This window comes from Telmatherina bonti (genome assembly GCF_933228915.1).
Source record: "Telmatherina bonti genome assembly, chromosome: 9".
NCBI classification, from domain to species: Eukaryota; Metazoa; Chordata; class Actinopteri; order Atheriniformes; family Telmatherinidae; genus Telmatherina; species Telmatherina bonti.
The window spans coordinates 39,805,335-39,818,657 of record NC_136627.1 but is presented as its reverse complement, the minus strand read 5'-3'; the positions used below and the strand labels follow the sequence as shown (position 1 = coordinate 39,818,657).

Here is a 13,323-nt window from a genome sequence, read left to right as displayed (position 1 = left end):
AATGTATTTGTACAAGCTTCAGTCAGACTTCTAAATAAAACTACCTCAGACCGGAAATAACACGCAACACATTCATGGTGTTTTATCAGTGTTTATTTATATATTGTTTCAGGGTGTGTAACAGGTGTACAGTGGAGGACGATTTGTATTAACAGAAGCTAGTTCACTGTTAGAACATTGTACTTTGTGTTTTGTAGACTGATACTGTGTTGTATCATAAAGGCACAACATAGAGTCCCTGTAGGGAAGTAAAGTTTCCCTACAGAGACAATAAAATATTGTATTATATTGAACCATAGCGTATCACAGTGTATCATATCACCTTCTTTCATATGTCATTCTATCATATTGTATGTTGCGTTGTTGTTTCCTCGAGTTACATACTTCTGAGGTTTTCCTGCCGATTTCCTGGGTTTTCCTCCAAGTTTTCTGAACATCAGCAGTGGTTCTGTTTGGTGATCTTGTTTTGGTGTGGTTGTTCAGTTTAGTTTAGTGATTCATTTAATTTAGTGGTTCAGTGGTTCGATTCTGTTTCATGATTTGGTTCGATGGTTCCATTTGGTGGTTCAATTTGGTTGTTCGATTCAGTTTGATAATTCGGTTTGGTGGTTCAGTTCAGTTTGATGATTCGTTTCGGTGGTTCGGTTCAGTTTGATGCTTTGGTTTGGTGGTTCGGTTCAGTTTGATGCTTCGGTTTGGTTCAGTTCAGTGGTTTGATTAAGTTTGATGATTTGGTTCAATTCTGTGGTTTGGTTCAGTCGTTTGATTTAGTTTGATGATTTGGTTCTTTTCAGTTTGGTGATTTGGTTTGGTGGTTTGGTTCAGTTTAAGGATTTGGTTTGGTGGTTTGGTTCAGTTTAAGGATTCGGTTTGGTGGTTCGGTTAAGTTTGATGATTCAGTTTGGTGGTTCGGTTCAGTTTGATGATTTGGTTTGGTAGTTCAGTTCAGTGGTTTGATTTAGTTTGATGATTTAGTTCTGGGGTTTGGTTCAGTCATTTGATTTAGTTTGATGATTCGGTTAAATTCAGTTTGATGATTCGGTTTAATGGTTTGGTTCAGTTTGATGATTCGGTTTGGTGGTTCGGTTCAGTTTGATGATTTGGTTTGGTGGTTCAGTTCAGTTTGATGCTTTGGTTTGGTAGTTCGGTTCAGTTTGATGCCTTGGTTTGGTAGTTTGGTTCAGTTCTGTGGTCTGGTTCAGTCCTTCGATTTAATTTTATGATTGGGTTTAGTTCAGTGGTTTTGTTCAGAGATTCGATTTAGTATGATGATTTGGTTCAGTTCGGTGGTTTGGTTCAGTTGTTCGATTTAGTTTTATGATTTGGTTCTATTCAGTTTGATGATTCGGTTCGGTGGTTCGGTTCAATTTAATGATCGGGTTTGGTGGTTCGGTTCAGTTTTATGATTCGGTTTGGTGGTTCGGTTCAGTTTGATGCTTTGGTTTGGTAGTTCGGTTCAGTCGTTCGATTCAGTTTGATGATTCAGTTTGGTGGTTCAGTTCAGTTTGATGATTTGGTTCAGTGGTTCGGTTCAGTTTGATGATTCGGTTTGGTGGTTCTGTTGAGTTCGATGATTTGGTTAATATTTTATGATGCAAAATATTACTACCAAGCTTTTTAGACATTTCTGCTGATTTAAATCAAGAAATGGTGAAGAAAGTTTCCTCCTGAGTTCTGAGCTCGGTTTCTGCCCATCTCTAGAACCAGTTCTGAAACAATGTGAAGTGGACCACAGGAAGTTCTGAACTGTGTGCTTGTGTTCCAGCTGTATGTGCTGAGTCAGGGTCAATGCATCTACCGAGGGAATGTGTCCAGTCTAGTTCCGTACCTCCAGGACCTCGGACTCAACTGCCCCACCTACCACAACCCAGCAGACTTTGGTAAGAGCCACACACACATGCACACATACACACAAAGACAAACACACACATCAGCATCTTTCTGTCTGCAGTCATGGAGGTGGCCTCTGGGGAGTACGGGGACCAGATGGTGAGACTGGTAAAGGCCATTCACGACAGAAAGTGTGAGAAGGAGCATCAGACAGTGCTGAATGGAGATTCTAACCTCCACCCGCTGCTGTGGCAGGAGGTAGAAAACAAACACACCCCCTAGTAAAAAACAAAAATGAAACAAAAGAAAAAGTTCCTTATTCCCAAAACGTTCCTTCCATCTTTGTTCTCTTCAGGATTCTTCATCTGAAGGTTGCCACAGTTTCTCAGCGAGCTGCATGACTCAATTCTGCATCCTGTTCAGGAGAACATTCCTCAGCATCCTACGAGACTCTGTGAGAAACTCAGCTGAGCTTTATGCATCTGCCAGGAAATGTCCTGAGTTCACCTGGAAGTCCAGCAAATAACACATACTAGATTTTATTTAAGCTTCAGAACTTTGTAACAGATAGACTTTTCTAAGCAATCATAAAACTGCTTCAGATGGCATTGAATACAGTTTCTCTCAAATCTGAAAATATAATAAATCCAGGAAAAGTTTGAGCTGATCCAGTCAGGAGCTCCATCACAGTTTACAGCAGGGGTATCCACAGTCCTCGAGGACTACTGTCCTGCCGGTTTGCAATTTGATGTGATATAGCACACATGATGCTAATCAAAGGAATCCAACAGCCTATGAAGTTCTGTCCAATGACTCATTAATTTGAGTCAGGTGTGTTAGAGCAGGAAAACAAAGAACACCTTTGAAAACCAGAGCTGGACACCCTTGGTTTACAGAATGTTATGTCAGATCCAGTTCTAAACTAAGGAGGCATTGTCTGCTAGACCTGGTATTATGGGGGACTGTTTGATCTGGGACTCGACTCGTAACCAGGTCTTAATACTGGAGGGAACTCCATACCATCAAGGACTCAGAATGTATTTGGACTCTTGACGATCGGGAACCCAGTAAAATCTGGAACTTGGTACGATGGAGAACTCTACAAAATCCGGAACATGGTACAATTAGGAATTTGGTATGATCGGGAACTTGGTACGATAGAGAACTGGGTAAAATTGGTAACTCGTTATGATCTGGAACTCGGTAAAATGGGGAACTCTGTAAAACCTGGAACTCTGTACGTTCGGCGACTAGGTAAATTTGGGAACTTATCTCTGTAAAACCAAGAACTGAGTAAAATTGAGAACTCTGTATGATCGGAACTCTGTACGATCGGAACTCAGGTTGATCAGGAACTCGGAATGATCATTAACTTGGTACAAAAGTGAACTCAATACAATCGGGAACTCTGTAAAATTGGCATCTCAGTGAAATTGGGAATTTGGTAAAGTCAGAAACTCAGTACAATTGGGAACAAGGTAAGATCGGATATCCAGGACGATCTGAAACTCGGTATGATCAGGAACTTGACATGATTGGTAACTCAGTAAAATCTGGAACGTGTTAAAATTGAGAATTTGGTATGATCAGGAACTCAGTACAAACGGGAACTCGGTAAGATTGATAACTTGGTAACATCAGGAACTCGGTAAAATCGGGATTACAGTAAAATTGGGAACACAGTATGACCGGTAACTCGATAAAATTGGGAACTCTAAAATCAGGAACTGGATGACATCGAGAACTCATTGAATCATTACTTTGATCCAATCCCCCATCCTGAGCTGCACGAGGTGACAGTGAGAAGGAAAAAACTTCTTTTTAACAGGAAGAAAACTTCCAGCAGAACCTGGCTCAGGGAGGGCAGCCATACATTAATATATTAGAGAAATAGAGCGAGGTACTTCTCAGTGCATCAGGTAACATCCCCATTGCTACATAAGTAATGGATGGCTAGACTACCCATAACTATAAGAGCAAAGAGCAGAACCTGGACAGTTGGGTCCCGTACATGCAGACTCCAACTCAGGAGATGCTCATATCCTAACTATAAGAATCATGGAAAAGGAAGGTTTTCAGCTCCATCTTAAAGGTGTGGAGGGAGTCTGCTTCCCGAACCAACGGTGGGAGCTGGGTAAACATGGTAACTCAGTAAAATTGGTAATTGTACAATCGGGAACTCAGTAAAATCGGGAGCTCAGTAAAATTGGGAACTCAGGGAAAATTAGGAACTCCGGAAAATTGGGAACATGTCTGGTTGTTCGCATCTCCAATTAAAAAAGTGGACTTTCTAAACTAGGATTAGAATCAGATGGATTGGCATGAAGATCTCAGTCCACATACAGGTTCACATGGTCCTGAAAGTTCAGAAAAATAAATTAAATGTGATATAATGCATTAATGTTATGTAATATTCAATTAAATTCAACTTTATTTATATAGCGTCAAATCACAGCAATGCCATCTCAAGACGCTTTACAGACAGAAAAAAATGCTGCTGTGTGGGGGGAAGAGGACAGAAAGACAACAGACAACAGGAACTGCTACTCCCGGCCAGGGAGACCTGCTGAGACAGGAGACATACATGTTAATGATGAAACACTGTTATTGGGGGGGGGGAGATAAAAGAGAGAGATAAAGAGAAAAAGAAAGAAGCTCAGTGTATCAGGAAATGTCCCTCAGCAGTCTAAACCTATAGCAGCATAACTAAGGGATGCTAACCATCCCTAGCTATAGGACTTATCAAAAAGATAAGTCTTCAGCCTAGTCTTAAAGGTGGGGAGGGTGTCTGCTTCCCTAACACTAACTGGGAGCTTATTCCATAAGAGAGGGGCCTGATAACCAAAGGCTCTGCCTCCTGCTCGGCTCTTTGAGACTCTAGGAACCACAAGTAAGCCTGCAGTCTGCGAACGAAGTACTCTACTTGGTATATAAGGAACTATGAGGTCTTTGATATATAGTGGTGCCTGGTTGTGGAGAGCTTTATATGTAAGGAGAAGGATTTTAAATTCTATTCTGGATTCAACAGGCAGCCAATGAAGAGAGGCTAAAACTGGAGAAATATGATCTCTCATGCTGGTTCTGGTCAGGACTCTGGCTGCAGAATTCTGGATCAGCTGAAGGCTTTTCAGGGCATATTTAGGACAGCCCAGTAATAGAGAGTTACAGTAATCTAGTCTCGAAGTAACAAAAGCGTGAACCAGTTTTTCTGCATCACTCCGAGACAGAATGTCCCTAATTTTGGCTATATTACGTAAATGAAAGAAGGCTGTTTTAGTAACCTGCTTAATATGTGGACCAAAGGACAGGTCAGGGTCAAATATTACTCCAAGGTTTCTCACTGTAGCACTGGAAGCTAAAGTAATGCCATCCAGGTTCATTACAAAACTGGAAAATTTAGCTCTGAGTTTTTCAGATCCAAAGAGAATTACTTCAGTCTTATCTGAGTTTAAGAGGAGAAAATTTCTAGACATCCAAGTCTTTATGTCTATGAGACAATTTTGTAGAAATTAAATAGAACTACATTACATGCAATAATAACTAAAACATGTCATTTACAGGAAGTTTACATGTGATTGATATCATGAGGTCATATAATTGATTGAGCAGGTGCTGACTCACTTGAGGATCTCTTCCCACATCGGTATCGGCATTTTGATTGGTCTGCTGTATCTGGGCATCGGGAACGAGGCCAAGAAGGTTCTAAGTAACTCTGGATTCCTCTTCTTCTCCATGTTGTTCCTCATGTTCGCGGCTCTGATGCCCACAGTCCTCACCTGTGAGTCCGGCGCTGGTCATGTGACCCAGTTTTAGAGAAGTGCGTAGCTTGTAGATTGGTTGCAGAATGTGGGTCCAGTTTGGTGTGTTTGTGTTCCCAGTTCCTCTGGAGATGGGAGTTTTTCTGAGGGAACACCTGAACTACTGGTACAGCCTGAAGGCGTACTACCTGGCTAAGACCATGGCCGATGTCCCGTTCCAGGTAATCAGCTGCTTGTTTTAGCTGGTCAGCTGCTTGTTTTTAACTGGTCATCTGGTTGTGTTTAACCGGTCAAGTGGTTGTGTTTAACTTGTCAACTGGCTGTGTTGAACTGGTCAACTTGTTGTTTTCAACTGGTCAACTGGTTGTGTTTAACTGGTTAACTACTTGTTTTTAACAGGTCAACTGGTTGTGTTTATCTTGTCAACTGCATGTATTTAACTGGTCAGCTGGTTGTTTTCAACTGGTCAGCTGCTTTTTTTTAACTGGTCAGCGTATTGTTTTTAACTGGTCAGCTGGTTAAATTTAACTGGTCAACTACTTGTTTTTAACTGTCTGGTTGTATTTAACTGGTCAGCTGTTTGTTTTTAACTGGTCAACTGTTTGTGTTTAACTAGTCAACTGGTTGTGTTTAACTGGTCAGCTGGTTGTTTTCAACTGGTCAGGGGATTGTGTTTAACTGGTCAACTGGTTGTGTTTAACTGGTCAGCTGGTTGTTTTCAACTGGTCAGGGGATTGTGTTTAACTGGTCAACTGGTTGTTTTTCAACTGGTCAGTTGGTTTTATTTAACTGATCAGCTACTTGGTTTTAACTGGTCAGCTAATTGTATTTAACTGGTCAGCTGGTTGTTTTCAACTGGTCAACATATTGTTTTTAACTGGTCAGCTGGTTGTATTTAACTGGTTGTTTTTACCTGGTCAGCTAGTTCTTTTGAACTGGTCAGTGGATTGTTTTTAACTGGTCAGCTGGCTGTTTTTAACTGGTCAACTGCTTGTGTTTAACTGGTCAACTGCTTGTTTTTACTGGTCAGATGGTTGTTTTTAACTGGTCAATTGGTTTTATTTAACTGGTCAGCGACTTGGTTTTACCTGGTCAGCTAATTGTATTCAACTGCTCAACTGCATGTTTTTAACTGGTCAACTGCTTGTGTTTAACTGGTCAACTACTTGTTTTTAACTGGTCAGATGGTTGTTTTTAAGTGGTCAACTGCATGTGTTTAACCGGTCAACTGGTCAGTTGGTTTTATTTAACTGGTCAACTACTTGTTTTTAACTGGTCAGCTGCTTGTATTTATCTGGTAAACTGGTTGTTTTTATCATTCCATTTGTAATGGTTGCATTAAGTGAAGCAAATAAGTTGTTCCAGCTGATCCAAGAGAAAATGGGAATCTGATGATCAGCTAATTTCTTCCAGATGCTGCTTAAGAGAAAGTTTTCCACTTTGAGTTTGCCGCTTTCTTCGAGTATCCTAAAAAGTTTCCTCTTTCAGAAACTTTAGGTTTTTATTTTATTTTTCAAATGTTTGGGGTTTTCTGAAACCTTCATGTTTGGTGCAGTCTCACCTGCCTGGTTCTGGGTGGAGCTGATGCCTGTCCCATGTGGCGCAGGTGGTGTTTCCACTGGTGTACTGCAGCATTGTGTACTGGATGACGGCTCAGCCTCCGGACGCTGGCCGGTTCTTCCTCTTCTTGTCTCTGGGGATCATGACGTCTCTGGTGGCTCAGAGTCTGGGTCTGCTGATCGGCGCTGCCTCCACATCTCTGCAGGTTGGTGTTCCTTCTACACATCCGTTGACTCTCAAGTGTCTACACAAGTCACTCAGGTGTGCTTGTTTCCTGCAGGTGGCCACGTTTGTGGGTCCAGTCACGGCCATCCCGGTTCTCCTGTTCTCCGGGTTCTTTGTCAGCTTCGACACCATCCCCTGGTACCTGCAGTGGATGTCCTACATCTCCTACGTCAGGTGGGGGTGCTGTTTGACAGATCCACACTTGCTGTCAGTCTTAAATTCAATTCAACTTTCAATTCAATTCAACTTTATTTATTTAGTGTCAAATCATGGCAATGCCATCTCAAGATGCTTCACAGACAGACAAGAAAATATAATGAAAGCCAATTCATAACAGCCCATATAAGGAAACCAACAGATTGAGTTGAGTCCAACTCAATCTCCCATCCTGAGCAAGCACACTGGCGACAGTGGGAAGGAAAAAACTCCCTTTTAACAGGAAGGAAACCTCCGGCAGAACCCGGCTCAGGACAGGCAGCCATCTACCTCTGCTGTGTGGGGGGAAGAGGACAGAAAGACAACAGACAACAGGAACTGCTACTCCCGGCCAGGGAGACCGAGACAGGAGACATACATGTTAATGATGCAACACTGTTATTGGGGGGGGGGGGGGGGGGGGGTGGATAAGAGAGAGAGAGAAAGAGAGAGAGAAAGAAGCTCAGCTTAGGAACCATGAGGTCTTTGATATATAGTGGTGCCTGGCTGTGGAGGGCTTTATATGTAAGGAGAAGGATTTTAAATTCTATTCTAGATTCAACAGGCAGCCAATGAAGAGAGGCTAAAACTGGAGAAATATGATCTCTCATGCTGGTTCTGGTCAGGACTCTGGCTGCAGAATTCTGGATCAGCTGAAGGCTTTTCAGGGCATATTTAGGACAGCCCAGTAATAGAGAGTTACAGTAATCTAGTCTCGAAGTAACAAAAGTGTGAACCAGTTTTTCTGCATCACTCCGAGACAGAATGTCCCTAATTTTGGCTATATTACGTAAATGAAAGAAGGCTGTTTTAGTAACCTGCTTAATATGTGGGCCAAAGGACAGGTCAGGGTCAAATATTACTCCAAGGTTTCTCACTGTAGCACTGGAAGCTAAAGTAATGCCATCCAGGTTCATTACAAAACTGGAAAATTTAGCTCTGAGTTTTTCAGATCCAACGAGAATTACTTCAGTCTTATCTGAGTTTAAGAGGAGAAAATTTCTAGACATCCAAGTCTTTATGTCTATGAGACAATTTTGTAGCCTATTGGGCTGATTTGTTTCATCTGGTTTAAAGGATAAGTATATCTGAGTATCATCTGCATAACAATGAAAGTTTATTCCATGCTGTCTAATAATTTTGCCTAAAGGGAGCATATATAGCGTGAAGAGTACTGGTCCAAGTACAGAACCTTGAGGAACTCCATGACTTACTGTAGTTTGGGAGGAGGACTTGTCATTTACATGAACAAACTGAAGTCTATCAGATAAATATGATTTAAACCAGCTTAACGCTGTACCTGTAATTCCAATCACCTGTTCTAGTCTTTGTAACAGAATGTTATGATCGACTGTATCAAATGCAGCACTAAGATCAAGCAAGATAAGTACGGACACAAGTCCTTTGTCTGAGGCCATAAGAAGGTCATTAGTAACTTTCACCAATGCTGTCTCAGTGCTATGATGAGCTCTAAATCCTGACTGAAACTCCTCGCATAAATTATTTCTGCTCAGGTGGGCATGTGCTGAGCTGAAACTATTTTCTCCAGAATTTTGGACATAAACGGGAGATTAGATATAGGTCTATAATTTGCTATCACCTCTGGATCCAGAGATTGCTTTTTAAGTAAAGGCTTGATTACAGCAGTTTTAAATGATTGTGGTACATATCCTGTCACTAAAGACATATTGATAAGATTTAGTAGTGATGTATTAATTAAAGGGAAAATGTCCTTAAAGAGGCTCGTTGGGAGAGGGTCTAAGATACAGGTGGATGGTTTAGATGAAGCTATTATTTTAGTTAATTCAGAGGGTTGGACAGGACAGAAACTATTTAGACACAAGTCAGATCCTGGTTCTAAGGATGCTTCGGAGACCACAACAGGCTCAACATTATAGGTAGAAGGAAGAGTATTGTGAATTTGATCTCTAATAGTGTCAAATTTATTCCTGAAAAAATACATGAAATCATCACAGCTAAGTGAGAAAGGAATACATGGCTCCACAGCGCTCCGGCTCCTAGTAAGCCTAGCTACAGTGCTGAAAAGAAACCGAGGATTGTTCTTGTTTTCCTCTATCAATGATGAATAATAAGCTGTTCTTGCCGTACGTAAGGCTTTTTTGTATACAATTAAACTTTCTTTCCAGGTTAAGTGAGACTCCTCTAGTCCTGATGAACGCCATCTGTTTTCCAAACGCCTTGATGCCTGTTTTAGAGCTCGAAGCTGGGAATTAAACCAGGGAGCCTTCATAATCTTACCTAATTTCTTCTTCTTTAGGGGAGCAACATTATCCAAGGTTGTACGCATTGAAGCTGTTATAGTATCAGCATGCTGATCAATCTGAGCAGGAGTAAGGCTTAAAGGGGGACTCTCAGTCATGCTAACACATGGTAGAGGGGAAAAAATTGATTCAATTGATTGTTTACATTTTGTAATATTATTGTCTGATAAACATCTACTATAGTAGAATTTATTTTTGGTCAGTGAGTAATCAAATAAAGTGAATTCAAAGGTTAATAAGAAGTGATCAGACAAGACAGGGTTTTGAGGAAAAACTTTGAGCTTATCAGTCTCAATACCAGATGTTAGAACCACATCAAGAGTATGACCATGAGAGTGAGTGGCTCCATGGACATTTTGTGAAAACCCAATTGAGTTTAGAATAGAGCTAAAGGAAATGTTTAAACTATCATTTTCATGGTCAACATGAATATTAAAATCACCTAGTACAATGACCTTATCAGTAGTCAGCACTAACTCAGACAAGAGATCAGAGAATTCGGTCAGAAACTCGGAGTAAGGTCCAGGTGGGCGATACACTAATGCTAAAAGGAGCGGTTTCTCTGGATTCCATTTTGGATGAGATAAATTTAATGTCAGGAATTCAAAGGATTTATAGTTAGTTTGTGCTTAGGATTAATTAATAATTCTGACTGAAAAATAGCTGCAACACCTCCTCCTCTGCCTGTAGTTCTAGGAATGTGAAAGTTTAAATAGTTAGCTGGCGTAGCTTCATTAATACTAACATAATCCTCTTGCTGTAACCAGGTTTCCGTAAGACAGAATAAATCAATGTGGTGATCACCTATCAAGTCATTGACTAATAAAGACTTATTTGGGAGGGATCTGATATTCAGTAGGCCACACTTTATTGTCTTATTTTCAGATTTTATTAGATCTATTGTTTTTATTTTTATGAGGTTCTCACGATTAACCCCAGAAGTGTTTTTGTGTTGTTTAATTCTTACTGCTGGGAAGTTGTATAAGGTCGGAATGGGGTTTTGGGTGGGCGGCGGCAGGTGGGAAGCTGCAGAAAAGTGTGTAGGACTACAATTCTGCCTCCTGGTCCCAACCCTGAGTTGTCAATTCAGGGTCGCGGGGAAGCTGGAGCCTATCCCAGCTGGCTATGGGCGACAGGCAGGGTACACCCTGGACAGCTTGCCAGTCCATTGCAGGGCCACACAGAGACAAACAACCACTCAGACTCACTCCTATGGGCAATGTAGAGTAACCAATGAACCTATCATGCATGTCTTTGGACGGTGGGAGGAAGCCGGAGTACCCAGAGAGAACCCACGCATACACGGGGAGGACATGCAAACTCCACACAGAAAGGCCACTGACCGAACCCCTCCCCAGCCAAGGATAGAACCACTGACCTTCTTGCTGTGAGGCCACAGTGCTAACCACTGTGCCATCGAGCAGAGTCAATTTAGCTGACTAATAAAAGAGTCCATATTGCTAGATAAGAGAGCGGCTCCATCCAACGTGGGATGGATGCCATCTCTCCTAATAAGACCAGGCATTCCCCAAAAAGCGCTCCAATTATCTATAAAACCCACGTTGTTATCGGGACACCACCTAGACAACCAGTGGTTGAAAGATGACATGCGGCTAAACATGTCATTGCTGATGAAAGTGGACCACACATCTGATAACCTGATATCTTTTATTTCTTTGCAGACAGAATGATTATATATTTCATATTTCATCTCATCAGCCTAATTTCTGGCCCATTTGAACTTTGTTCTAGGCCCATTCAAGGCACGTTACAGACTTGTTTCAGGCCCATTCCAGGCCCATGCCAGGCTTGTTTCAGGTCGTTCCAGGCCCGTTTCAGGTTTAATTGAGGCCCGTTCTAGGCCAGTTTTAGGCTTGTATTAGGCCTGATTCAGGCCCCATTTCAGGCTCGTTCTCGGCTTGTTTCAGGCTTGTTCCAAGCCCAATTCAGGCTCTGTTTGAGGCCCAATTCAGGCCCTGTTCCAGGCCCGTCTAAGGCCCATTTCAGGCCCATTTTAGACCCAAAACCAAGTCCAGAAAAAGTTGTGTTGCGAATAATATAGGGATCAAAAATATGTTTTATATGATGTCTGTAAACCTGGACTGGGTTCAGATCAGTCTTCCACTTGGGGCTCCACTACAAACCCAATCCCCATAGACTTCCATGTTAAAAAGACCAACTTCACAGCAGAAATAAACATGTTTATGGCAGAAATTAACATGTTTACAGCAGAAATAAACATGTTTATGGCAGAAATTAACAACAGTTTCCAAATCTGGCATATTTAGGGGCGTGTCGTTTTCATTGATAGGTACCCGAGGTCTAGCTGCAATCAGGAGGAACGTAGAACAACCGCGGTTTTTAAGCTGTTAACAGCATGACTTTATTTTAGACCACTTACCTCTGTTAGCTGGTTAGCTCCTGTTAGCTCTGTGTTAGCTCAGTTAGGTCTTAGCTACGGGCAGGTCATAGTTCACTTGATGTCAATCATCCACCATGACGCTCACAGCCCCCCTCTCCCGCCAGAAACTAGACTGGTTCTGGTCTTCAGTCTAGATCTGAAACAACCAGGACCCCATGCTGTTGGACATCTGAAAACATGTCTGCAGCAAGAATAGCTCTGAAACAGTTTTTCTGGAAAGTGTTGGGTCTGAGGTGGAAAAGTGGAGGAATTCTTAACAGATGAAGCATTTGCTTCGGTATTCTGGTCTTCCTCCAGGTGGTGGTTTCTGGGCAGGCCAGCAGAGGCCGTTGCCATCTCAGCTGAACCGTCTTCTGTCTTTCAGGTACGGGTTTGAGGGTGTCATCTTGTCCATCTATGGTCTGGACCGTGAGGACCTTCACTGTGACAAAGACGAGACGTGTCACTTCCAGAAGTCGGAGGCCATCCTGAAGGAGCTGGACATGCTGGGCGCTAAACTTTACCTAGACTTCATCATCCTCGCCGTCTTCTTCCTGTCTCTCAGGCTAATTGCTTACTTTGTCCTCCGCTACAAGATCAGCTCTGAGAGGTAAACCAGGACCTGGACCAAAACCAGGGCCAGGAGGACGAGAAGCGGATCTGAGCAAGCTGCATTTAGGCCAAAAAGCAGTAGGCCGAAATTAGCATGTAGCCCCGTTGTCCCTCTGCAGGGGCACAAAGACTGGATTTTGGCTTGCTGATTAAAAACACATGAACAGACAAGTGAGTGATCGCATAAGACCTGTAGGCATCAATCTGGCTTTATCACCTTCAGGTCCTGCAGGGACAGGAGCTGGTCTCCTGGTTCCTGAGGGTTCCACTGTGCCAGAACCCAAGGGTCTATAGAAAAACTGAACCAGTGTCCTGGAAATGATCCAGAGGTTTCTGGAAGAACAAGCTAACTTTTCATTACTATGTGCATTATTGATGAATTTATGGGTGGACCGGGACCGAGGTTTAGAGGACGGGTGATCCGGGACCGAGGTTTAGAGGACGGGTGATCCGGGACCGA

General features: G+C 42.3%; 1 protein-coding gene across 1 annotated transcript in view; it reads left to right on the top strand.

Moving 5' to 3' along the window:
- Positions 1-12,865, top strand: part of abcg1 (ATP-binding cassette, sub-family G (WHITE), member 1) — a gene marked incomplete at both ends in the record, with an annotated part of 203,676 nt that extends 190,811 nt beyond the window's left edge. The window contains 8 exons of the mRNA XM_079246101.1: positions 1,766-1,880; positions 1,952-2,088; positions 2,186-2,284; positions 5,440-5,608; positions 5,709-5,809; positions 7,195-7,353; positions 7,429-7,547; positions 12,637-12,865. Coding sequence (XP_079102227.1) covers positions 1,766-1,880; positions 1,952-2,088; positions 2,186-2,284; positions 5,440-5,608; positions 5,709-5,809; positions 7,195-7,353; positions 7,429-7,547; positions 12,637-12,865 — 1,128 coding nt within the window. The remainder of the gene's footprint in view (positions 1-1,765; positions 1,881-1,951; positions 2,089-2,185; positions 2,285-5,439; positions 5,609-5,708; positions 5,810-7,194; positions 7,354-7,428; positions 7,548-12,636) is intronic.
- Between the last annotated feature and the right edge of the window lie 458 nt (positions 12,866-13,323).